The 27,757-nt window shown below is 37.2% G+C and overlaps 2 protein-coding genes and 1 long non-coding RNA gene across 3 annotated transcripts in view; 2 read left to right on the top strand and 1 right to left on the bottom strand.

Moving 5' to 3' along the window:
* Positions 1 to 5,214: 5,214 nt before the first annotated feature.
* Positions 5,215 to 8,034, top strand: LOC144658362 (uncharacterized). Its single transcript, XR_013571670.1, has 2 exons — positions 5,215 to 5,678; positions 7,171 to 8,034. It is a non-coding gene; the product is annotated as an uncharacterized LOC144658362 (long non-coding RNA).
* Positions 8,035 to 11,391: 3,357 nt separating this feature from the next.
* LOC144658154 (RNA-binding protein Musashi homolog Rbp6-like) lies at positions 11,392 to 23,015 on the bottom strand. Its single transcript, XM_078518513.1, has 13 exons — positions 22,874 to 23,015; positions 22,666 to 22,706; positions 22,427 to 22,508; positions 22,230 to 22,314; positions 21,339 to 21,416; positions 20,724 to 20,822; positions 19,993 to 20,041; positions 17,700 to 17,782; positions 15,963 to 16,086; positions 15,569 to 15,688; positions 14,887 to 14,949; positions 12,650 to 12,829; positions 11,392 to 12,193 (listed from the first exon to the last, which is right to left on the bottom strand). The coding sequence occupies exons 1-13, from the start codon at positions 22,918 to 22,920 to the stop codon at positions 11,994 to 11,996; spliced, it is 1,251 nt and encodes a 416-aa protein (XP_078374639.1). The 5' UTR covers positions 22,921 to 23,015; the 3' UTR covers positions 11,392 to 11,993.
* A 573-nt stretch (positions 23,016 to 23,588) lies between these two features.
* Positions 23,589 to 27,757, top strand: part of LOC144658164 (synaptotagmin-C-like) — a 5,693-nt gene continuing 1,524 nt past the window's right edge. Inside the window, exons 1-3 of the mRNA XM_078518522.1 lie at positions 23,589 to 23,747; positions 23,880 to 24,562; positions 26,646 to 26,781. Coding sequence (XP_078374648.1) covers positions 23,744 to 23,747; positions 23,880 to 24,562; positions 26,646 to 26,781 — 823 coding nt within the window. The 5' untranslated portion in view covers positions 23,589 to 23,743. The remainder of the gene's footprint in view (positions 23,748 to 23,879; positions 24,563 to 26,645; positions 26,782 to 27,757) is intronic.

The following is a 27,757-nucleotide window of genomic DNA, read 5'->3' as shown; positions in this document are numbered from 1 at the left end:
CTCTTTGTTCCGAAATTCTGTTGAGAATCCACAGCTAGCAAAAGTTTCTAGAGGGTTTAAACTCGAAACTCTACTAATTTGGAACGTGATCTAAGCAACAATTTTGTTCTGAAATAAAGAAAAGACTATGTTTACAACGGTAAAGTCAATAAAGGATAAAACAAACTTAAAAGACAAGAAGAAGCGTAGAAAAGAGCAATTTACACACCGATGAACTCACCTTGGTAGAACTAGTACTTTATTCTTACTAATTTTCGCGCGTCAGTACCTAATTTTACGAAAATTCGGGAGCCGATCAGTCGCGAGTACTAATTTGCGCGATTGCAAAAAAAAATAGAGCAAAAGTGTATTGCATTTGCGATTTTTTAAGTGTTTTATGGATCAGTCGTCAAAGACTAAGGAACTACTGAAAATATACAAAGGTCTGGCTCAATGTAACTAAAAGGAACCTACAAATGGAAACTTTGGTGACTATACTAAAGATCGAGGTTTTGACCGATATTTAAGCTGAAGAAAACGGTTATTAGAAGAAGGGTGCTATCCGAAAACAACACAGAAAGATATTTTCAAGGGTATATATTTGTATTTCTAAACATTCAATATTTGTATTGTTTCTAAATCAGTAGGGTATTACATGTAATTTTCGCGTGTTTAAATTTCGCGTAATGTTTTCTTCGCGCGTATTAAATTTCGTGATTATTTTGAAATCGCAAAAATTAGTCTACTTGCGAAATTTAGTAAGAACAAGACGCTAGGAAGTGACATAGGGGTGGAGGATTAGGGAGGGGATTGGGTACGTATCGGAACTCCCGGGTATGAGAGGCTAAAATAAAACATAAAATACAATAAAGAATAAAGAAAAGCTGCCTAGATAAAACTAGGAATGTAGACGTGGTTTTACAGTGTGAAAACTTAAATGCAAACAAATAAAAAAAAAAATGACCAGTAAACTTAGACAAATGCAGTGGAACCCCGATATATAAACGATGTATTAAGGGACTGGCGAAACCATATCGTTATATGGAGGAATCGTTTAACGTCTTAAACCGGGATTTCGTTCCACTGTAGTAAGGACTTGCTAATGAAGACCTTGTCAAAATATGAAACCATCTCAATGTGGTACTTCTTTGTGCAGAAAAGCGTTTTTCGGGAGTTATTTACGAATCACGGAAGCGTTGCGTGACCACCAAATAGCGGCTGCAAAGGAGACTAGAATATTGTTTACACAACTCTGAAAACTACATGGTTCCTTCCAAAAACTGAATTGGTAATACTTTCGTGACGCTCTTCATTTACTTAACTATTAAGGAAACTACTCGTTTGCATTTTTTTTGGAGTTCTGGAGTATTTTTTTAAATCTTTTATAAAACACAAAACTTAAGTCTGGTCGCGGTTGAAAGATGATCAGATAACACCGCGTCTGCCTCGAAACAAAGATCGATGTCCCTTCAAAACCTAAAATACCGAACTAAAGATGGACAAATGAAAGAAACTTGAAAGGAACGTTATTTCAGATTAATTTTCGTAGAAGATGAAACAAAGAAATGTATTCAAAAGCGTCAATTTCAAAACTCGTGAAACAACAACCTCGTTTCCAGGGTCTCTCAGAGACCCTGGGAACGAGGTTGGTGAAACAACCCTCCTACTCGCATGCTTACCGTATTTACTCGAATAAGCGCCGCCCCCGAATAAGCGCCGCATTTGGGACAAAAAAGTTAATAAGCGCCGCCCCCAAAAAAGCGCCGCAGTCACGATGGGGCGCTTATTCGAAAAAAGCCACTCTAAAACATACTTGGACATTTCTCTCCATCAAAAGCGATGTATTTTAGTTCAAAGTGATTGTTTTACCGCTCGCCTATTAGTTTTTCTATCCAACATTCTATCTTACGATAGGACCTAGGGCCACTTTTCTCTTTAGCAAGAGACGAATACTGACAACCAAAAACGTTATTTTCAATTACTGTAAAAGATTAGATTCTTTGTGGCGTCCAAATTTTAAATAAGCGCCGCCCTCAAATAAGCGCCGCCCCCGAATAAGCGGCGCACTTAAAGCGCCGAAAATTTAATAAGCGCCGCGGCGCTTATTCGAGTAAATACGGTAATTAAATTTTAATATTCACGCAAAGAATTTCTTGTACTGTAGCGGGCTTTTGCATTATAATTTTTTACTTGACTACTTTCACTGATCCTTTTAAATATTCCATCTAATATTCAAAGCAATACTATACATAACAACTTTGCTTTCTGAAGTCTCGAGAAGCCGCAGAAAGTCCTTGTTCAAGTCCATGATTTGTATTCAAAACACACTGCGTCCGGCGACACAGTCTTCGCGGCCCCGAGAAAAAGATGGATTTCTTCTGTGCCTGCCCCAGAGAGGGAAGTTTACGTGTTTAGCATAACAAACAAGACCTTGGAAGTTTGTAATCCGTTCCGTGGCACAAAAGACTCTGCATCAATGACTTCAATGGCAACTTTTCCCTGTGAGGTCAAGCAGATGGTACGCAAAGCACAATGGGACTACGTCACTCGATTGCGCAATTTTGCAGATTTTGTGATGGCCAAAGAAATCAAGCCCATTTTTTCGACGTTTTTGCTTGTTTACAAGCTAAAGTAGGAGAATAGGAGTTATGTGGACAAAATTTGGAACCACATATTTGTAAACTCTCAAGGGACTTTTTTAATTTCTCAAGGGATTACTTTCCGCTGTGGGTGATCATTTGCGATCTCGTGGAAAAAACGTGACTTGTCACATTTACAAACGTTATATAACAATTTTAAAAGTGACATGTCAGCTTTCTTATCTCAACGCACGTGTGTCTGAAAGGAGATCTATAAAAAGCGTCGCACAAACAATGGATTGCGTAACTAAAATACGAATAAATAATCACTAGCACTTACATCGTTTAAAAATTACAAACGTCAAAAATAAACCATACCAAAAAACTCGCTCTTTTCAAAGATATTATTGAAGTTAAAACAAATGCAAGAGATGGGGGCTTCTTTTAGCTTAGGAGCGGTTAAAAATTAGGCCAAATTTGGTCGCTACATGCAAGCGCCATTCTATTTCGTCATCAGCCTAGGTCGTTAGGGACGTGACCTCGCGTTGACAGCAATGTTGCATGAATCGGCTTTACAACATGCGATCGTATCTACGCAGTTCGAGTGGAATTTCAGTCAAAGACAGCAAAATTCTTTCGTATTTCATCTTCAAATATAATTCGAAAGCATTCACTGTATATATGGCTTTTGTTTAATCCTGGGTCTTGATATCCGACCCTCGCAGAGCCTAGACAAAACGCAGCTTGAGTGTAACGATTTGTTTACGCCGCAATTATATGCGCAATGTTTTCTCCGACAGTAGTCGGAAATATCCGTATTTTTTTTTTTTCGTGCTTTTTCGTGGAGCAATCGTAACGATGCGGCCTTGAACACATTGAACAGCGGTCTACCTATAACAATTCAAATATGGCGTCGCAAAAACAAAGCGTCGAACGCATATTTTGCTGTTTCATTTGCTAATTTCGCTGCCGTAATCGACTGCCTCGAAAGGTCCTTGCAATTTTAAAGTATAGAATTGTCAGATCTCGGTGAAATTTGCACTGTTTATTTGTGTAATGTTAAGGAATATGTGTATAAATACCCGGCGCGGACGAGCCATTTTTGACAAAATTCCCGGGCAAAATTATATGGCTGCATTTCCTCCGCGAAGATAGGAAATTGTTAAACTAAACTACAAAGAAACTGTAATGATAAGTTCGAAGAACAATGCACAGGATAAACCTTCGACTCATACTTCATGCAAAAACGTCGGTATCTCGAAGAGACTTTGATTTTTAGCGGAGCTCTTCAGCGCGCGCCAGCGCGCGGAGCGGAGCACCATGGGTAATGCGGGTACGAGAGAATTTTTGTAAACCCAGGAGGCCGAAAAAATTTGGTGCGTACGCCCGACCGACCGCGCGCGCGTACAGACTCTCGGGGAGGGGGAGGGGAGTCCCAAGGCAACCCAAGCAGAGGGGGGAGGGGAGACAATCTTCTGCCTCCTTCGTTAACCAGAAATGAGTGAGGTAATCGACTAAGATCTTTGATATTGGACATCCATTTTATGGTCAATTGACAGCTGTCAAAACAACGTATCCGCTGACCAGTATCACATGACCATATCGCGGGCTCAGGTTTAGAACTAGTCAAGGTCGCGTGTTTTTTTTAAGTTGACCGCTGACCAAGTGATAGCATTGCTATTGGTCCGCGGGCGCAAGTACTTTTCCATGGTCAGTCCATTTAGATTTACATGAAGGACAAAGTGAACAACCCGGTCAGTTTGAAAGCTGAACGAAGCACAAGGAGAAACCGAGCAGGAAAAAGAAATGTCTCCGTAAATATTTCTCGGTCTACCCCGTCTAAAGGCTTTACACATCATGGAAGTTATGGCAAACGATAAGGGCTTACGGGGAGATCCGAAAAAATGGCACAGGTGGAGAGCGAGCGAGTTTCTACCGTTTCGGCGGCTGACCAGCTCTAGTAATTGAGCTAAACGCAATTAACTGAAGTGAAGGAAAAAAGAAGTGTCAATAGCTACACGGATGGAAAAGGCTGAAATAGACCTTCGCAGATAATTCAAAGGTCGGTGGTGCTGGAGTAAGTTATAATTTATAGCTTACACATGTACTACGCGGTTGGATAATAATACGAAAAACTGCGGCCGCTTCGCCTCCGATTAATTCATGAGCTGGTTGAAAGCTTTGTCCTGCTGAATTGCTGTGAATTGACAAGCATTCTCCGACTTCAAATATGAGGTAACAAACTTTGACTTTACTGAATACACTAAGTCCATGTGTTTTGTGAAAATCTGTAATTATATGCTTACACATGTACTACGCGGTTGGATAATAATACGAAAAACTGCGGCCGCTTCGCCTCCGATTAATTCATGAGCTGTTAATGACTTAATGTTTTTATTTAAACTCCCAGCTAAACTTAGTGTTTTAGTTTTTTTAATTCATCTATTTATTCTTATTTACTCGCTGTTGGAATTCGTTTGAACGAACTATTTTAGGGTCGTGGACGAATACGCTAAGAGATCGTTCGTTGCGAATTTCTTGCGTTGACACGTTTTTACCACACCTTAGCAGAAACAAAAAAAAAACTCAGTTTATTTCCACATAAAACTATCTTAGTTAATTATTTTTAGTAACTTTACAAAACACAATTGTTCGCTCTACTTGTAATTCATGCCATTTTAGACACTGTATGCAGCTGTGTATGCAAACTTACATTGACTATCACTATGACAGTGTTGAATGTGTATCTTTGCAATGGCAATGTTTTTTCTATACAAGTAAGTTAACAAGAAATCTCCAAGAAGAAAAGCTAAATATCCCATTGTAGGAAGGAAGGGTCACTACACTGAGTGTATAAACGAAAGAGGCTAATATTATTATATTTGATGAGATCCATTAAATAAGACAGAATTTTTTATAAATTCTTTTTATAAACAGGGCCATTAATTAGAGCTAGTGTGGTGGTTTTTAATAGATTATTATGTCAATCCTTCTTTTAGGTAGTGTTATATTCTGCCATTAAGCCGCAATGAATGAAGAATACCTACTGGCTACAGTCAAGTTTTGTTGAACTTGGTATAGAATGCTCTGTGCAAAGTGGACAACAGCAAAGTAAATCAGGTATCTAGTTTATATTAGTTATAATTGAAATATGTTTTTATTCAGTTTCGTTCTTTTTTTACCCAGCTGCTTTAATCTGCATTTGGTTGCTGCTGATCTTCTTACGTTGTGAAATATTTGCATTCATTATTCAACTCCTCAATGGAGGTTGCCTATTCACCGAGTTAGGATTTCGAGTTGGATTTCGAGTTAGGATTTTGAGTTGGATTTACGAGTTCGATTTTCCAGTTGGATTTCGAGTTAAGATTTCGAGTTGGATTTCAAGTTAGGATTTCGAGTTGGATTTTCGAGTTGGATTTTGGAGTTGGATTTCGAGTTAGATTTCGAGTTAGGATTTCGAGTTGGATTTTCAAGTTGCTTACCGTACTAAGCACTCCGGTTAGCCTACTATACACGCCAGTTAGCTTACTATGCACTCCGGTTAGCCTACTACACACTCCTGTTAGCCTACTATTCACTTTGGTTAGCCTACTATGCACTCCAGTTAGCCTGTTTATGGTTAGCTTTCAATAATTGTAATGGGTTTTGCTTTGTCAAAAAAAATCCAACTCGAAATCCTAACTCGAAAATCCAACTCGAAATCCTAACTCGAAAATCCAACTCGAAAATCCAACTCGAAATCCAACTCGAAATCCTTACTCGAAATCCAACTCGAAAATCCAACTCGTAATCCTAACTCAAAAATCCAACTCGAAAATCCAACTTGTAATCCTAACTCAAAAATCCAACTCGAAAATCCAACTCAAAAATCCAACTCGAAATCCTAACTCGAAATCCTAACTCGGGAGTTAGTTTGTCTCTCTTCAATGACATTCAAAACAACTACAATGTATTAGTAGACAATTTAAATAATTAATATTTCACTAAAAGTATGTTTTCATGAAATGCCTAGATCTTGTACCAGAAAATATCTATACCCTATCCTCGCTGTGGAAGGTTAAATGGTTTGAATGCCACCTCCCCTCACAAACTCCTCACAAATTCCAATGTGTGGTTATGGCAGAAATCCATGGCCATCTCATCCTCAGTGTATGAACCAGTGAAACAAGGCATCAAAGAGCCTCAAAACAACATGGAGCAGGAAAACAATAGCTTCAAAACAGACATTTTTCACAGGTTCTTATACCAAGGAAAACCCAAATATTCAGATCCATCCCATGTAAGGTCAATGGAAGTTCCAAAAGGGCTAGCAGGAGGGAGAGGGGGAGGGGGGTTGATTAAAGGCCAAACCTTTTAATTACCGGTAAGAGGGGGTGTAAGGGTTTGCAGTGATGCTTTGAGTTTATTAAAATATTTAGTTGACTTTGCAGTTATCAGTAAAAAAAATAGTCTGTGCTGATCCATCTATGTTAAATATCTAATGGATCCTTTTGCATCCAGTGGTTTGGCTTCAGTTAAACAAGCTCAAGTGAAGTGTTTTGTTTTATAAATTATTGATATTGATGACAATTAATCAATTTTAATTTAATCTGTGGCATTTGACTTTTTTCAGGGTTAACATGAGTTGCAGAGTTTGCAGTGCCACAGACACAAAAACAGACAAAGACAAGGACATAAATAGAAAACAGGAAAGATTAAATCCAGCTCGATGTTTGGGTGTCGTCATGATGCTATTTTTAAGAGACTAGTAAATTACATGTAAATTAAAATCAAGAAAAGCTGCAAATAAGCAAAATTTAGATTTTAAATGTTAACCTATTTACAGTGTACTTCAGAAAACGACTTCTTGATTGACCTGTCACTTTCACATCTTGTTAGATGTAACAAGGGAATTATGAAGTGATCTTTTCAAAAATATGCAGCGAAAACAGTAACAGCAGAAATGGTGGTAGTTTAAAATTGCTATTTTCAATGTTTTGACTGGTAAGAAACCACATGTGACCAAGCTAAAATCTGTTTGGCCAGTTAACATGACCTGCAAGTGTCCAAATGTTTTGAGCCCTCAACTACACAGGACTTACATGTAGTTGTCTAATTATATGATAAGATCTTTGGTTGACTTTGGGGGAGGCAGTGGAGTTACAAAGCAATGTAATTATTTGAATTTGGATTAGTTATGCTGAAACTGGTGGTACTGTAATTCTAAAGTATAGGTGAGTTTAAAACCGTTATTGCAAGCAATATGCATTACCAATTTCATTCTTATGTATTGTATGCTGTGTACAATTTATAAGAACAGCTATATTTTTAAAATAAGTGAAATATTCTAAAGCCAGATAAAATTTGCAGTATCCATAAGGTACCATGTAGCAACCAAATTGTGACTCACTTGCTTACTTTGTGAACTCCATGACAAATGGGCAACATGACTCCATAAAGATGTGGACAATAATACAAACAAATTTTTAAAAGAGTAGTCAAAGTATTGATGTTATATTTTTTCTTGCATAGTTTTATACACAAGCAGACATGATTCTATTTTTTTTTCTGGGTAATCAAATAGCAAAACTGAGTTTGAGACTCACAAACAATATTCTAGCTTCCCAGAATTTTTGCTTTTTTTCTGTAAGTGAAGTGAAACCCCTTAAGAGGAAGGGGAGTCAAAAGACATGTAAAAGTGAACAAGGTGCTATCTTCTTCTTTTCTTTTTTTTTTTTTTTTTTTTTGGGGGGGGGGGGGGTTGGGGATGGGGTGACCCTGTTCGGTGGAATGACAGAATGTCACTTCTTTGTTTCCGGAGTTAGGTTCACCCCTGTTTGCTCGCAGTTAGCTTTATTCATCTGGTTTGCTTGCGGTTAGCTTTCACTCTAGTTTGCTTGTGGTTAGCTTTCACTCTGGTTTGCTTGGAGTTAGCTTGGTTTGGGCAACATGCTGTAAACCATTAGCTATAACCTCTGCCATTTCCATTCAAAATTAAAATATCGGCAAATAGTGAAAATGAAAATGAATAAATGAGTGAATGAAAAAAATTAAAATCAACCTTATTATAAATGTAGATGTTTGTTATTTCCTTTATACTCTAAATGTAAAGTGATTTTTTCTTTCTTTTAAAGCTGGTAAAGCAACAACAAAAATGCCTTATTTGCCATGTGATATGCCTATCTACCCCGACATGCAGCCCTACTCCTCCCTCCTTTTTTTCTACATGAAGGTAACATAATTGCCCGTTTTGCAACATAATTTCCCATCCAGACTTCTTTATGATAATGCTTTCGGTGGAATTATAACATTTTGATTGATTTTGTTTGTTCTCTTATTTGGTGTTGCTGTACACGGTACCCGGAGGGGGGGATGGTACTCCCATATAAGAGCTATACGGGTATGTGCCGCTCAACATGGTATGCTTTTTGTCTCTCTGACTCTGAAACAGGGTATACAAATCACCCTTTTGACTCTAGAACAGGGTTGATTGTTTTCCCAGAATCCTGATTAAACACTATCAAGTATATAGCTATGAAACTCCGCTCCTTTCATCGCTTTATCTCCAAGCCACAGACGAAAGTCAAGTGAGAGCTTTGTGATGTACGGTAGTGTTTTTATATCTATCTTCATATATTTCCATTGTGGATATTGCTGGAACAGGGTACCTACTTTGCAGTGTTTGTCTGGAACAGGGTCGCAAATTGAACCTTTTGTCTCTGGAACAGGTCCAGAGTCTCAGCAACTCAACGGCACACCCCCATAGTAAATTTTAGGGAGTACCCCCCCCCCCCCCCCACCCCGGACACGGTAAAAAAGAAATAAGGAAAAATATTAATTATTATTTATTAAAAAAATAAAACGAATATAAAATTCTTAGCCTTAAAGTTTTACAATGGCCAGAATTCAGAGTTCAATAAAGTGCAAAATAATTAACTGGGGAGCTCCGCTTTTAGGCTTGCCTAAATTTATATATTATAACTCCTGGCCTCCAGCCGGAGTAATATTAAAGGTAAAGCGAGGAGAAAGCACATGGAAGTAAACTGCCCATTTTTGCGGCTTTGAGCTTACCACCGACCACATTTCCTTGCGTTTCGCAAGAAAAGGGATAGAATGCCCCTATAACGGATTCTATAATGTGATTTTTTGTCGATTAGAGAACTGCCTCGTTCGTTCGCTTTAGGCTCACTGACTGCGGTTAAACTGCGCACTGTAGACTAAAGGTTTCTGTTGATTGATAGTTTTTTCGAGAGTCAACTATCAGCTGACAGAGACCGAGAGCGAGCAGTGTAAGTTTAACCGCTTGATGTTTGGTTGTTTAGTACGTTATGGCCATACTCGTGCTACGAAGGCCTTCTGTGGAACCATAACAGATTGCGAGTTTGCCAGTAGTTAGCCACTGGCTTAATCAGCCATCAGGCGTTCTTTTTTGCGGTGAGAGGAAAAAGGAACGCGTTCCTTTTTCCTCCCTCCGCGAAAAAAAGAACGCCTGATCGCAGGTTTCACTGGCTTATGCTAACACTTTTTATATAACTTTTGTTTCAGTGAATTCTGGTGGAGTATTCCTTTGTAGGCAAGGAAATTATATCTCATGATATCTAATGCAACATTAATGCCTTGTAGCACTTGTTTTGAAAAATGACTGTTTGAATCACCACCGTGTCAAGACAACTCTACATTCATGCCGGTGTTCTTTTTAAACTAGTATCTTTTCAATAAACCAGTGCTTCCCTGTATAATCATAGTAACTGTAGTACTCTCCCCACCCCCCTAACCCAGCTAGAAAAAAGTCCAGTCCATCGCAGGGTAGTCCAAAAATTATTCAAATGAGCCAATCACGGAACTCAAGTTGCCTTAGCTTTTAAAGCAGATCACTTGGGTGAGAAAAGGAGGGGTATCAAATGCTATTTGCGAGCACAGCGCTTTTCTTTGCGAGCACGAGCATTGACAAAAATTAGCCTTGCGAGCAACGAGCACTTTTCAAAAACCTACCTCTACTAAAAACCGAGCATGCGAGCACTTGTAAAAATGTGCGAGCACGAGCAAACGAGCACCCACTAAAATTTTGCGAGCATTGCGAGCACTGCGACATTTTGAGGGACCATTCTTGACTCCTAAAAGGTTAGGGTTGCCCACATGTTGCTTGAAATTTCCCAAGTTGCTCGGAAGTTGCCCCCAAAAATCCAAGTTGCTTAATTAAAAAAAACATTTGCTCCAAAAAATCCAAAACGTTGCCTTTATAAAGAAAATTCTCTAAATAAATGCTAATTATCCCTTTGAAGGTAAGATCGAGGCATTTTTATGCAATTTCACTGCAACACAAGTATCTATTGTAAATATCATTTTAAGGCCAAAATTTATTGACTTAGAAGGATTTCTTTCACTGAGAAGAATCGTGAAGACATCGATGACGTCATGTCTGCTGACGAGCTTGTAGTGTTTTAATGCTGAATGAGCTTAAAGTTGAAACATCTTCGGATCTTCCTCGAAATCTTCAGCAAAATTCTTCGGAAACGTTCGTATGGCCTTGAAAAAAGCGCTCGGACAATCTTTGGTTATGGGTTCCAGTCTCCCAGCGGACTTCTGATTTTGGAGTATCCATTCTAGTCCTGACACGTCTTGAAATTGTTCAGAATGCAAAATGTTGCTCAAAATGTGAAAAGTTCATAAGTACACAGAATTAAACAATAAACTGCGAAAGAAATCTGAAAGCCCTAAATATACACGGAGTCAACATAAACGTTTTATTCAACGATCCAAGAAACACATGCACAAGCAATGTTTAAAGTTCTACTGCTATTAATTGGACAACTAATTCACAGAAATAACAAAATACACAACTCTCCAAACGAAAGAATGTGACAAAATATTTTATTGATCAGTTACAAAGACGGTAGGCAATATGATACAGTCGATTAAAAATCTGCTGGTCCTGAACATATCCTAATTGGTAAAAAGTCGCTTGTTTTTGTTTAGTATTGTTATCCCTGCCTTACCCTACTATTAAATTTTCATGGTTCCTCAAAATACAGCAGAACAAAACACTACTACTTTAATGGCTATAGGCACGCAAAACATTGTTGCAGAGCTCGAAATGTTATAGTCACTTACCAAGTGACATTTGCATAAATATTGATGAATAAGGTAATCACTAAGGCAATCAAAATTGCGGCCGGGTAGTAATTAGTTTTACAGTTTAGAGGCTTGTCATTAATGTGAATGTTTTGGACAAAACTAGGCCCTTAAACAGTGTTGGGTAAGCAACTGAACAAGCCTTCATAACAGTAAAGACAAATTGCAACTAAAGTAAAAATAACAAATTCAAGGAGGTTAAAAGATGTTATCTGTATAATACTTTGCCCAAAATCTCTTGAAAGCAAAGGAACGAGGTACACAGTTTTAAAGCTTTGTTAGTTCCGAACATGCATTTTTTGGACAAAACGTTCCTGAAGTTCTCTAGCGTCCGTACGGATGGAATCCACGAGAAACATTGGTAGTCCCTCTTCCAAAATTCTCTCCCCCTCCATAGGCGCCTGGCCCATAGCCTGTTTGTTCAGCATTTGCACCATAACTGCCGTAGCCACCACTAGCATCTGAAGAAAAAGATGTCCTTGCAGGACCATAACTGGACTCTTGCTGCTGATAGTTACCCAGCCCTGCACAACAAGAAAAACAAAACACATCACCCAACACTGATAGATACATGCATGTAATGTATATCTGTTTGTGTTCTTAACCTCACTGGTTATAGAATTTAACATTATGAAAGACAAAAGGTGCATTTGTACAGTGTCAGTCTCAATCTTGAGTAAGTAATACTGTACAGTCTTAAAAAACTGGGCTGAGTTGTTTGAAGAGCGGATAATGCTATCGACCAGCTAAATCGCTATCCAGTGGATAGCAACTGCATAATGTTTTGGTAACACTTATCCACTGGATACAGATTTAACCACTGGATAGTGTTATCCATCCTTCGAACAACTGGGCCCAGGACTATTTAAGTATTTCAACTGGGTAGTTTGAGTTAGTTTCCATTTTTGTGTGAGCCTCTTTTACACATGCCAAGTGTATTTTTAACCAAACTGGACAAGTGAGGGTGCATTGCTTCTCACCATAAGCTGAGTAGTCTGTGGCGGCGGGGGCTTCCATGCGAGGCTGGGCACCTGGGGCAGCTGCCGCCTGCATTCCAGCTTGGGATGCTGCTGTCATCTGACTATAGTCTGCATACGCTGCAGATGTTGCAGCCAGAGATGCTGCTGATGTAGGTACAGTACCATAACCTGCTCCATAAGCTGAAAAGTCAAGAACAAGAACATTAGTGTAGAACAATTCTCTCCATACAGCAATCTAACCACTCACACAAAACAAAATGGACAGGCTTGCACTGTCAAGATCTTAAGAATAACAATGGCTTAATAGTACCAGCAGTTAATACAAGTGAGATTGTGCTGGGTTCAAAATTGAACACTTTTTTTGCATCCATATTCAACATATTTATTTAAATCATACTAGTTGTACCTATCGGTAAGTGCCAACGAGCGAAATACTCATGTTCGTTCATAAGAACAGATATTGAATGGTTTTTGATAGAACTATATTTGAAATGACCACTGATATGGTAAATTGTATTTTTGGTAATATGCGAAAGAAGTGCTATTTCTCTGGTGTTATTAAATGACACAGGCTTGATGCGCCGTAGTTTCCAGCGCGCGTATTCTCGCGATCGCGCACTCTTTTAACACACTAAAAAACGTACACAGATGTCTGCTACGCAGGCTACGGGTTTGACAGATTGATAACTCTTGACAAATCTTTAAGTTCTTTTCAACGTTAAAATGTCACAAAATGTAGGCAATAAATGAGGTTTAATCACTGTTTTTTAAATACGCAAAACTTGAAAAATTTGAACCGAAAACAAAACTTGAACGGTCAAGGATTATTTGGAGACAAAATTTTTATTCAAGTTAACATTACATTTGCCGTTAGAAGCAAAAAACTTTTGACTTTCTTGTGTGTATGACATGCAGTAATTTTAGTGAGCGTCGCTTTGAATTGATGTTTTTCCTACGCGGAGCGAAAATGCGTGCCAAATAAAATATAAACGGTATTTGATTTGGAATAAATCATTGGTCAAACAATTACTATAAACAAAATCAACACTAAAAGGAAGCATTTACCCGACTTCAGCATTCTCATAAGTCGAGAAAACTCTATTTGAAGTCAACAGTCCGCTTTTGATTTTCATGTCTCTCTTCGATCGTAAATCAAAGGACTCCAAAGTCGAAAGATTATTTCATCGCTTTGAAGACCTTGATGTTCATTTTTTCGGCGGTCGAATATTCTGTAGGGTATTCTCTTTCGATTTATAATTCCCTAAAGGTGTATTTATCGGTAAAGGGATGAATGACCACATTGAAAATTTCAACAGCGAGCCGCGTGGATGCCATTTTGGTCATTTGCTCTCTAGCAAGGAGTGAGAGACTGGGAACCAGTTGGGAAGAACAATAGAACCCAAATATGGGGTTTACTTACACCCAAATATGGTAAAAAAAAAAGTCCCTTACGCAGAACTTAAGATTTTCTCTGCCTATACACTCACACGCACGGCTCTATGATTCTGCCACCTCGACAGCCTCACCTCTTGGCTCGGCTGTCTCGTTGGCAACAATTCACTCCCAGAATGGGAAACTTGCTTAGCGAGACTTCACTTGACTAAGAACATGCTGCAGCTTTGGCAAAATTTCATTCATTTTCTAAACATTGACTTAACTTTCCATATCTTGTCCAAATTTTTGAAAACTAGTTAAAGGTTTTTTTATACTTTTGCCAGATTTCTTGATAGTTTTGAAGGAATTAAGGTCCAAAAGATAACTTTATGGTTGGTGAGTGAGTGTACTGAGATATTATAACAAATCATTTTTTTAATTGATGAGTTAAAACATCAGCCAGAAGCAAGTTGTGTTCCTCTTAACTTAAAACATTTCAAGTTTAATTTGACTTTAAAAGGGAAAATAATCTGCCAATCAATTGGAAACATGCCTATAAACAAGCACAGTAAGTGACGAAAGAATGTTCCTTTCTTTACCAAAGAATCACTTGTAGACCATGTTTTATCAGCCAAGCTCTGCACTGATGCCAACTGAGTGCAGTCAAGAGAAAACCAAAAACAAATCATGACACCAGCAAAAACCATCCACTACAGCTTCTGATTATTTAGACAATTATTGTTTCACTATGTGCGACTAATGGCCAAAAGAGTGCCTCTCATGAGACTTTTTTTTTCGGCAGCTTTGCAATGGGAAAACTCTATGTCAGGCTAGAACTGTCCAGATTAAAAGTGAGAACTTACCAGCAGTGGCAGTAGGAGTAGGTTGTGCACCATACATTGAGGTCTGGTCAACTCCATATGCTCCTACAACAACAAACCCTCTTATGTTAATGAAAATTTCTGTTAAGGAGACCAAAACCAGTCTTCAAAACAGTCAATGTTTTCATTCATCCTCAATTATCATATTGCTCATTAATGGATAGGGTTTACAATCAACAATTTATTATTATTTTTTTTACCTTTTCAAGGTAATGACTTCAGTAAAGTTCTGTGTTTTAAACATATTTTTTGTCTAATTGGCAAAAGTAACATTTTAACACATTTAACAAAATCTGTCAGTAGGGTTCACAGCTACTGTATGTTATATATTATACATTTAAGGTGGCTCTGAACCCCACCTACAGCATCAGTTTGTTAAAATTTGTTGCCGATTGGACAAAAATATAAAAAAAACTTTCATCACATAATTTTAAAGTTTTTAGCTTGAAATGGTCAAAATACATGTAGGGTGTATCTGACCTGAGTCTTTGATGTTGCCTGCAACAAATTTTATATGTCATTTGTAATTGAAAAATGCTTTACTGGTTTACAGCAAACTTTTTCAGCCATATCATCAGGCCAGCTGTAATAAAATGTCAAGGCCTGGAAGGTCTAAACTATTGTGAGCTACTTTTACAAGTGTAGGTGAATGGAGTGGACTTACCATAACCATATCCTGGTGCAACCATGGGGGCTGCCCCAGGGTATCCAGGAGCCATTGCACCGTAACTTGGATAGCCTCTGCCCATGCCAGGTGGACCAGGGGGAGGAACACCATACTGACCTATAGCAACACGCACACAAGTAAGTGTGTCCACCAGTACAACATGTATTCCTCTTGAATTGATGTCATGACAGGTATAATTTAATCTGACTACACAAACTTTTGTTTGCAGTACAGTACAACAATGTAATTCAAAATAAACAATTCTTTTTCTGCCAGGACCACTGGCAAACAAACAAGAATCTTAATGCCACTGGCATTACACAATCTAATTAATATGATAGAACATTAATTTAAAACACAAGGAATAGTTGCAATATATTAAAACCCTAACCTGGCACTTGAGGATATCCATACTGTCCTCTGTTGTATCCACTGTTCATTTGTGCTCCACCCATGCCCATGTTCGCACCTTGTCCCATTCTGGAATCACGCTGCTCAGCTTTCTTTGCCTCGACCTGAAAGAGCACCACAAGTTAGATGGCGAATAAAGGAGACTTGGAATTTGCAGAACATTTTTGTAAGGCATTACAACAGCACACTGCTTTGAGTGAAAAAAGGAAAGGAAAGAATGCAAAAATTAACAGCAACAAGTGATCTTAAGATTGCTTAACCAACAAATGAGAAAATTATAAACAGAAGGAAGAAATTAAAGCAATTTCAAATTTCCAAAACAAAATTCTTCTAACGTCAGTCACCACAGGAACAACAGTTTGGCAACATGGATAATTAGTGTATCATATGTGTAGCTTAAAAGTATCATTTTTGGGGCAAACAGAATTAAGGGAGCAACATTATCAAGACCTAGCATGTTACAGGTGAAGTTCTACACACGACTTGTTATTCTCAGCAACTTCACTACTGTTTATAATCTTTCAACACCAAGACTGAAAATTGCTACCAATACAGCCACATTAATTATATGGCTCAATGTTTTCCTTTAGGAGTCAATAATTCCATACACTCTCAACTTTGCAACTGGTGGTTATAATGTAAGCTATCCTTAGAATCAATTGCCTTAAAAAACAACCAAGTTTAACTTAGGTGAGACACAGGTATCAATATTGCTACAAACAAATCAGCTACTCACTTAAAATATGAATAAATTATAAAAGCGAAGAAATTTTTTTAGTTTTTGGCAACTTAAGCTACAAGCTAAAGCTTTTGTTACTTGTTTGATTACTGCTACTGTTTTTTTTATTTGCTACCCATAAAAATGCTCTGTTTAGTCAAACTATATCAACTTGAGCAAGTAATCTCTATTTTAAGCTTGATAATTTTTATCTACATCATGTTTTGCTAAAAGGCATCAAAACTAAACTAATCTGTATAGAGGTCTGGACAATGCTCAATTCTGTAACCTTACTATTAAAACATTGTATTACTGAAAACAAATTAAATTTGTACTTGGATTCCTACACTTCTTCAGGTAAAATTTACTGCATGTTATGTGTATTATGAAGGAGTTTTCACAGTTCAAAATATTGTTTAAGTTATTCCAATAGAGTACAGGTCATAATAATGTATTCATTTGAACATTATATGGCCAATGATTTCACTTAAGCGGAGGGTGTTCCTAAGCTTTGAAGAATAATTTACCAAAATGTACATGTAAAGAGACCCAGACAAACTTTTATTTTTACCTCCTCTCCCCTCTATTAGTGCAAAATTTCTACTTGTTCTAAATGCAATTCGGCAAATAACTCTTAACCTATTATAAAAATGCTGACATGTAGTAGAAATAGCAAACAAACATTAAACTCAGAGAAATTTTTTCTCAATGATTTTAGAAAATGCTCCCTGTTTTACAGAAGAACGTTAAGCCTAAATGCAGTATCATCAGTTGACTCCATAAATCTTTAATTTGACTGGCCAGTCATAATGAAAGAATAAAGCATTGTACAAGCACACCAAAGTGAAGAATTGTGGATATAATGTACATCAGGATTGATATGATAAATTTTTTGGCAAAGAACTGCACTGTTGATGATCCATGCTTCATCAACATATAGATTAACTACCTTAACTAACATCAATACACAACAAATAGTAACTTAAACTGTAACTACACCGTTTTTCCATTGATGTCATGATAATGTTTACGGCAAGCCTCCTCAACAGCTTCACTTGACTCAAACGTTACAAAACCAAAGCCTACCATAATATAGTAATACGTAAAATAAAGCATACGTTAATTCTTGAAAATATAACCTGCAGCTGAAAAATAATTACAAGCATGATTAAGGAATGTAACCTCCAGTTAAAGGAAGTCTTGAGGTGGAGCTTTGGTTTATTCTTCACCTTAGCCAGCAAGACATGACATTAAGTGGACAAAAGCCTTGCCATATACCACCTTACCACAGTTTTCATGCAACATGCATAATCTTGTTTCACAGCAGTTTTTGTGATATGTTTGATTCATATAACATACATAATATTTTTTCACACCAGTGTTTGTGATATGTTTGTTTAATGGAAGTTGGAGGTTTGACTCTCAAGGTTGTGCAGGAATACAAATGGTGGTCAAGTCGATATTGCATAACGGTAGCATAGTCTGAGAATCAATTATTTCTGCAGCTGGGACATCATTCAAACAATTCTTGTATGTTTGATAGCACTACTGAGCTATTCAGTTTTTATCACACAAACAGTATGCAGATAACTGAATTATGAATGTTATTATAGTTATAGTAAACTATGTTATCCTCATTTTTTTCTAACCCAATAATGTAATATAAAACTTCAAAGATGACTATAACCATGCGCATCATTAGAAAAATAGCAGGTCTCAGAAAGTATAATTATGAAAACATTATAAAGGTGGTCATGCAGAACAGTTGTCAAGACAACATCCTATACCTAGATGATCAATATACATGTTAGGGTATACATGTAAACCAGTTTAAATTTTTATTTCCCTTTGTTTCAGATTATGATAATGAATAAGAGATAATAAAAAATACAAATCAAACCAAAATTAAGGTAAATTTAAACTACAATAAGTTATGTACCAAACAACCACAGCAAAATACAGTTAAATAAACAAAATTAAGTCTAGTAACTTAAATAAAAAAAATCAATTAATTTAAAAAATCAAATCATAAGGGAATTCCTTGGTGATTTAAAACATAAACTACATTAATTTACTCTTTTGCCCAGTAGATATTTATTTCAATTTAAGTGAATCTACCCCCCTCTTGAGAATATAAAATATTTCTGTTAATTAATTGGTTTACATGTAACTTACAATGGAGGCTAGCACAGCTTCAAGACATTGCACTAGAAAATATATCACTTACTAGCCAAATGACTAGCTTTGCTGAGTGAAATTACATGTATAATTAGTGATCACCAAAATTTTTTGTTGATATTGTAATAACAAAATGCCGTTAATTGGATTTAACTCTCTTAATTTAAGTATATATCTAATGATAATTATGCAAAAAAAAAATCCATGCCAGATAGGATTTACGTAAAGACAAAAAAAAGAAAATTGGCGGGACTTAACAATAAGGTACATGCAAGTCATTCATACACAAAAATGTATAAATATACAATAGAAATTATGGAAAACAGAATTTATGCAAATGCCACAATCTGATCGGTCAATTGAAAGTACTTTAGTGGCAATTCCACTTAAACAATTAGTCTCAATTTCTATGAGGTGATAGTTGTGCAGCCTCATAGAAATTTACGAATCAAAAAAGAGTTAGTAAAATAATAGCAAAAGTGAATTCTACAAGTTTTCATTGATTTCTGTTTGCCTCTGCAGGGCACCAATATAGGTTTCCATAATGAGCTCTATAAACTTGTGTGAAACATTTTTTGATGGATAACTTGAGTATGGAATGCCGCACACACCTGAAACTTGGGTAGTAGATTACATTATGTGCATGTAGCTACTATTGTTGTTGACTTTCCTTACTAAATGGTTTTGAATTTCTGATTCATAGTGTGGCAGTGAAAACCAGCTTTTATAAAGAACTTTACTAGCCTCTCAACAGTACACAAAATAAGAATGTCTTAAGTTATAATGAAACATTTTTAAAGAAAACCACAATGCTTCATATAATCATAATTATAATCTGGTAAACTGGTAACATCAGTGTGGCAATATTTTATCCTACATGGACAAATATTTGGGACAAATAATTGTCACACCCTTGTCAAGGGTTACTTTTTTCTTTTAATTTTTTAATGTACTTAAATACACAAAGTTTATTGTTTTCTGCATTGTATTCAGATTTGAGAAAGTTTAGTTTTATAAAATTAACTAATATAAAAGCTGCTGGCATTTGCAAAAAACAAACAAACAAACAAACAATTGCCAGCCTTTATGAACATGCAGTAACTTGTCTGCTTACCTCTCATTCTGCTGCTTTCTTTATCATACATCAACTTCACATGAACAACCTGTCTCAGCAAAGCAAAGAATACAACATTGCATGTACCATAATTACTTGCACATCAGCTACAAACTAAGTTTAGCAGTACAAAATTTATTTTGGAAAGAAAGAAAGAAATTAAAGATTGAGTCCAGGGAAAGCTTATTGACATAATTTTATTTCTTTGAATGTAAATACTCACACAACCAAATTTTCAGGGGGGCTGGGTAATTTCTTTGTCATGCAATCTGCCAAATGTTGTGGCAATCAAATGAAATGAGAATTTTTTCACTGTTGTTCCCCAGTATGCCATGTTTAAAGGGGGCAGAAAATGAGTTAATGTGGTTAATTACCAGTTCCAAGGATAACATGACAACGTTTACTGAGAAGAAACTCTGCCAAAAGATTATGGAAATCAAATTTGAGAACTTATTTGCCATAAAAGAAAACGTTTTTCCATGCAAACAAACACAAACCAAGGGCAAAATGATACAGCAACAAAAGCAGCTTTAACTTGTAAAAATCATGGTGGCTACAATGAATGTGCACAAAGATTTGAGATCAGGAGATAAGCAAGACACATGACTGGAGAATGTTGTACTGTAAATACCACACAGAGCAACGGCATGTAACTAGTGTGTTAAAAGCAGTTGACGTCTATACATGTACTAATCACAATAATCATTCAGTAAACAACTCTTTCAGTGTACCTTGCCAAATGAACTAAAAAAGCTGCGCAATTCCTCATCTGTCGTGGTACTGCTGAGTCCACCAACAAATATCTTGTTGTCATTGTTTCCTGGATCCCTCTGAAAATTAAGTATAAAAAATAAAAAAAAAATGTTTAGAATTTTAGTTGTGTGAAATTGTCCCCACTAGTAAGCAAGCAGCTTTTTGTTATCAGATGACTGACTTATCATACATTCTGCATCAGATGATTGACTGACTAATTGTTCACATTAAATGTCTTGTTTGAGTGAAGTCAGAATGGGTAGCTTCTGACAACTGGGAGACATGAGAATTTGTCAGAAATTCTGAAAGCATGATTATGTCATGGGATGTATAGGAACTTTTTAGGCATTAAGCAGGTGATTTTTGTCATTCTACATCAGTTGGTCTTCGTGTTTGCCCCTGTTTCACAGACGTTTTCATTAAGATATCTCGCATCAGATCATCTTTTAATAAACGTTTCACATTGAATGTCACATGTTAGTGAAGTCAGAATCCAGTAATTCTCTTGTTTGTTTATACAAAAGAAACTGGAGTTACATGTATGCAAAGGCTGACTTACTAACAGTACTCTACAACTGTATTTCAATACTTACACTAGGTGCACCAGGATGTTGTGTGGAAAGCACAGCCTGTTGCCCTGGTCCACGTGGCACAGCACGCTTAGGGTCAATCTAGTTGTAAACAAATACAATTTTAGTACCTCTTATGCCTGACGTGGATGGACTCTTTGGTGTCTTTTTAGTTTTAGATTTTAGTACTTTAAGTCATTCCCCAGTATTACATTGTGTTGTTCTAGAAAATATCCATACCCCTCCCATGGAAGGCTTTTTGGGTTAAATCCCCCACCCCTCTGGAAATTCCAGATAATTTCCATACTTTTAAACATTGTTTCTTTACGGTGCTAGACTTTGCCAGAGAGGAGAATCCTTATTTTCAAGAAAATGAGTATGGTGACTATAATCATGATGTATTGTAATGTTTTATTGGGTATAAACAAGGTGCTGTTGCTCCTAAACGAGCAAGGGCACCCCCAATTTATATTTCAAAATTTAAGCGTCTTTAAAACAATCAATTGGCAAAGTTTGACAAAAATCTCAGTGCATGTTCCATTTTAATCAGTGGAGTGACCTTGATAACGTCATGTGAAAACGATCTATTATGAGATGTGTTTCAATCTTGGTATAGTTTTTGTAATTTGCCACCTAAACATTGAGAACAAACCTGGGGCAAGTTTCATTCCCAGGCACTTTTGGGACTGTTCCTGAGGACAATATAGCTTATTATCTTTGTATTTTCGCCAAAAACAGTCTGACAAAATCAATGTTGTTTCTACACTGTAGTTTCTAAACTGGAAAATGAATCAACAGTTATCACAGGTGTTTTTCTGTACAAATGTAATCATTTGCAGTCCATTGCAGTAGTCTGCAATCATATATGAAACTAATTTTGAATTCAAAATAGATAACAAGTGTGCATTATATCACCTTTTTGTTGTCAAGTATGTGTTCACTCTTTTCACAAACATTATCAATTGAAGCAGGATCCGTGAATGTTACAAAGCCAAAACCCCTGCAAGACAAAAGCAAGAGAAGTCACTCACTGATTCGTTCGTGCTAGCAAGTGGCCAAATATTAACACCAACACTATTCAATCGTCGGACAGATTTCTTAAGAGCAAGTACCTTGAGCGCTTCGTCGCAACATCACGCATGACAATGCAGTCACCGACCTCACCAAACGCTTGAAAATACTCTTGTAAACTTTCTGCAATCAAAAAGACGAGATAAGAGTGAGCTGCAAGCAACAGGAATTGAAAGCACGTGGCACAAATTATCGAACACCGCATGTAAAGCTCACTGGAATCTGGCAGGAATCAGGCAAATACACCTCTCAATGCATTTATAGTTAGAAGTTTTGTTACCTTTAGTTGTTTCCGTGGATAATCCACCAACAAAGATCTTCCTAGAGTGGAAAAGCAGGGCAAAATACAACAAGGTAAATGTAAGTTCATTTGTATGAAGTGGACGAAGAAGGCGCGACTTATGGCCAGTGTCCACTCCACTATTTCGAGAAAAAATCTCAATGTTAGGCAGAGTCCACTGCCCTTAATCAAAAATAAACTTTCTTACCCGATATCATCTCCTCTGCTTGTACCTCGAACCATTTTTGCGTTCATTCGTGACAGAAAACGAAGCTTTAGACACAAGACTAAAGAATTATCTCACTGACCGACGCGGTAGCTATATGAAATATCCCGGATGACCTGAGACAAACCACGTGGTGCCTCAAAATCCCGCGGGATTCGGGTTAATAATGACTGCGCGCAGCCCGCGTGGGATTATTCGAAATACATTTGTTTGGCAACTTGATGTTTTAAATAATTTGGTAAAATCAGAGTTCTAAAATGTAAAGGCTACAAACACGAACTAAACTTAGCTATGCTGAAGAGTGCAGATTTTCATTACTGCTACCGTACTGCATCGATCTTTTACCGGGCCAGAGCCAGGTGAAGTCGAAATGGCGAGGAAAAAAATCGCCATTAAAGCCTAAAAATTTTGTTTTAAGTAAACCCGGAGTAAAGAAATATAACTTTGCGGAAATTGTTTGATATCAGATTGCTGTAGATGGGTCATGTGCTAGAGGCTGTGCGATATATACACAAACTGAGCTCACATTACGAACAAGGAAACTGCACCGCAACTCGGACGATACGTGATGTGAAGGAAAGTTGCATTACACGTCTTTGACATTCATGAATTTATTTGCTTAAACAGGGTCAAGTCCATGACCCGTGGAGGATAAATGTTTATTCTATTGTCCAACTTCCCTTGAGGCGACCAATAAAAAGAGGGGGAGGCAACACGAATTTACACGTTGATATAATACTCTATCCTTCCAAACATTAGAACTACTCTTAATATGAAGACGAAATACTGGCGGAAAGGAAACATTCACCTTCTCCAGTTTATTTCAGCAGTTTCTTTAATCAGCTGATTACAATGTGTGAGTACAGTGAAATAAGCCTGTCCGCAGTATAACTGATAATTAATTCACCGATAATTAATGGCTCAACTAAAACATTGTAAAGTGTGTCACTCTCTGTGTTATGCTAATGACGTTTCCTTGTCCTTACAGCTCTCATTGCTGTGATTCTTGCTGTGGTAGGAGGTATAATTTCTGCGACTATCGCAATATTTGTGTGCACCTTCGCCTTTCGTAACAGGGGCCGGAAAGCTGCCAAGATCAAGAAGATCAGTAACTCGAAAGAGAAGAACGAATTGGAACCCATTCTGTCAGACAGAGTAAGCGTAGCGTCTGAGGAAGAGACGAACAAGGGAAATGTGTCTCCTTGCCCGTCTTGTAGGAAGATCTCAACATTTTACAGTCCATGCGAGTGTGACATGATTTCTGCTCAAAACTTAGAAGCAAAGCCGTGCCAGGTGCAATTTTCACTTTACTATAATTTTCACGATTCTCGTCTGTTTATTAATATTATGTGTGCACTGAATGTTCCGCGGCGATGGTACGGAAAACACCCCCCGACACAAGTGCGATTTCAACTTCTTCCAGACGATTCCAACATTTACCGCACAGAAATCAAAAGCAACACAGGAGAGCCGATTTTTAACGAGACATTCGAGTTTATTGGTTATTCGGAAAACGAGCTTATGGAATTAACTCTTCGCCTGGGGTTGTACGCATTTGACAAGTTCAGCAGAGGAAAAATGATGGGCTACACTGATGTACGTTTTGATTTGGAGAAATTTCATCCCAGTGAACCGACAATAATATGGAGAAACTTGCTGCCTAAATCCCAGGTATGATATATCATATCCTCTTTTGCAAGGTTTAAAATTTCTGAACTAAGAAGGAAGGCTTAAACCGGCATAGTTGGTAGTGCTTAATCCGGGTTGTGACCCAGCTTTAAGCGACATAAAATGTCTCAACGTAATGTTATCATAATAGACGACTTTAATTGGCAAACGGCTTTTACAATCAAGTGTGCTAATTACAAAAACAATGCGATCTAAGTGCCTGTAAACGTTCTCTGGTTCCACTTCCTTAACTTCGATAACTGCAATAGTCGAAGCGCATTGGTTGATCCATTTAGCGAGTTAAATTACCGTACGTGTTGGGTAACATCTCGCACGCGGAAACTAAGAACTCCGATTACTTTTTAGCAATATAGGCTGCAAAATTCCAGAGGACGGACATAACGTTGGACACTCGATTAATTTACAAGTTTCCCCGCTACTTTTGCGCAAGCCTTTGCATGCTTCTCAAGAAGGAACGAGCAACATCTTATTTCTCTCAGTGATATCAAAACATTCAGCTGAACATTGTCAAGCTGATAAAGTGAACTGAATCTGCATTTATTCGGTAATATTGCCTCAAGTGACGAAAAAACAAATTCTCATATCTAACATCTAAAGAAATATATAGCAACCAGTAATGAGAATCAGTTCAACTTCAAGTGAGTTTTTCTATATTGTAATCCATTTGCCAGGCGCGTGATTTTTCTTTGATGTACGAAAATTGTTTTGATCAGAGCCTTGGCGCAAATATCAGCAGCTAGGTATTTGTGGGTTCATTAGTATTCGCTGTGTTACCGATGTCTCTTATGTAGCGGTGCTGATGTTGACAGCCTTCAAGTCACATCTACAGGAATGCATGGAGCTATGGGTGTCTTGATGGCTTCTTAACGGGCATTCAGAACTTGTATTTGTTTCTCCTTCTCTTCGACATGCTGGAAAAATTCGCGAAATGCTTTGGGTAAAAACCAAAGGACGACAAATTCAGAGCACTTTCCACTCAAATAATTTAGGACTGAAAAATGTTCCAAGGGTAAATATGCCCAGGGCATATATCTGAGTATATGACTGGCGCCAGAAACGACGAGTTGTTAATCGCAGCGCAATATTTGAGACTTTAAATAGTAGGCATTCCGTTATCTGTGTCTGTTTGCAAAGGATAAGTTGAAACACTTGACTTTTTTATTGCTCTAATTTAGAAAATAACTCGAGCTACTGAGTTGTCGGAGTAAAAAGTATGCAAATAATTAATATAGTCCACAGCGGAAACGTTTCTGACATTGTAGATTTTTAGAACAGTTTATCGCAACTATCTTGCGGCTTAGTTGATACGTGGTTACCTTGGTAAACAAATATCCAAGGTTGATCAAATATCGTACGGTAACTTGAGAATGGGCCTGGATAGGTTGGGACTATTTGAGAAAACAAGGAAAAAGAAGAACTGAAAATAAATACGTAAAAAAGTTGGGAATACCCAATTGAAATTTACAACAACATCAAAATTAAAATTAATTAAAACTAACGGTGAAATTATCAAGCTAAATATTTTATAACTACGTGCTTCTCTATTTTTATATAACTATAATATTATATTGCAGTCTACTCGGATAAATATCTCTGAAAATGTGTTAAATTGAGAACCTTTCCAACAGACTATCTTGATTATAAAGGAATTTGAATTTCATTTCCTCCTCAAAATTCGTTAACTCGATCATAAGGATATTGTAAACTGCTAATCAGTCATTCTCTTTTCTCAGAATACTGAAGTGGGAAACGCGAGCGCGTAAGCAGACGCGCGCGCGCCTTTCTTGCGCGCGAGCCATTCAAATGGAGGTGCTCTGGGGACGAGGCTTTACCCTCTCCAGTCTGCGGTCGTTAGCCGAAAGAGGAAATTAAAGAGGGAATGTTTTCGACTAGTTACCGTGCCTTGAACTGTCGGCTAGTTTGAATAGTGGCAAAATCGCTATTCAAATGTTTATCGAAACCGTGATTGTCAGCTTGATCACGAATTTTTCACAGATGTTATGTTTTGTAACTTTGTGTTTCCATTAAAAACTTATTGAATTTCGTTAATTGATGTTGATTGCAGGCAAGAGGACGTTCGCTAAGTTTTACAAGGGGTGAAATCCACATCTCGCTTCGCTACGAAGCAAAGCGACAAAGACTGAACGTTATTATTATGAAAGCGACAAATCTAATGAAGACCAGCAGGTTTCTTAATATCGGTAAGTAAACTACTCCACTACTTACCCACCCAACAACCCAATTCAATTTCTAAAGTGCCAAAGAAGTAAAAAATAATTGCTGCTTTTTTTAAAAGGTTTTTCAAAATAAGGAAGAATGGCGCTTTCCATTATTTCATAGTACTATCAGTTACATTAAAGCGCATGTAGGTCTTGACTCTTCTCATGCGATGCTAAATAGTCGCTCTAGTGGACACTGGCATAGTATAAAGACACTGGCATAGAAAGAGGGCTCCTTTGGGTACAATAATATATTGAAATTCGGCCAGTCAGAATTACCTGCTTATAGTAAAGACTGTCGTATTATTGCAGGGCCTCACTGAATAACACCTTTGGTGATGTGAGCTCCCTGGGTAAAGAACATTATTATTATTATTATTATTATTATTATTATTATTATTATTATTATTATTGCAATACAACTGATACAAACCAATAAAAGAAGGAAAAGGAAAAAGAAAACGTTGACAGAAAAAAAGAAAATAGACAAAAAAATTAAAATATTTCACATTTGGTCAAATGCCAACCAGTGTCACGCGTGACCACTCCTTGTAAGATTTTTGAACACAAACTTCGAGTTCGTTACCAGATTTGTATTCTTCTGCAAGTTAACAGATATTTACACACATTAAAAGTTGAATGAAACTGAATCTTGAACGCCACTTGAGTGGCACCTGAGTCGATCAAAACTTTGCTCTTTTGTCAAACTTTCGCGTTTTAGGTGCAGAAAAAAGTTCAGAGAAAAACACCACTATGCGCAGAGAAACTACACGTTTTTTTTCTATATTAACGTCCATTAAATGTAAAATAATCTGGAAAATTCTGGTACGCAATTGCGTACTTCGCGTAAAGGCAGGAACACCCCTGAAAATATCCCCTGAATATCTTTTAGAAATATTTTTAGGTGGTCTTCAAACTTGGCACCAGAAATGGACAACACAAAAGACACGAAATGACA

Source organism: Oculina patagonica, chromosome 1 (assembly GCF_052425735.1).
Source record: "Oculina patagonica isolate OP01 chromosome 1, crgOcupat, whole genome shotgun sequence".
Classification (NCBI taxonomy): Eukaryota; Metazoa; Cnidaria; class Anthozoa; order Scleractinia; family Oculinidae; genus Oculina; species Oculina patagonica.
The sequence above is the reverse complement of the archived record's forward strand: the minus strand, read 5'-3'. Positions and strand labels throughout refer to the sequence as shown.

Bases quoted from the DNA above. Each gene is read 5' to 3' on its own strand.
- LOC144658154 (XM_078518513.1), bottom strand. From the start codon at position 22,920: ATGAACGCAAAAATGGTTCGAGGTACAAGCAGAGGAGATGATATCGG. The intron at 22,509-22,665 runs GTAACAAAACTT...TTTTGATTGCAG, and splicing joins ATCCACGGAAACAACTAAAG to AAAGTTTACAAGAGTATTTT. The intron at 15,689-15,962 runs GTTAGGGTTTTA...GTGTTGCTATAG, and splicing joins TGGATATCCTCAAGTGCCAG to GTCAGTATGGTGTTCCTCCC.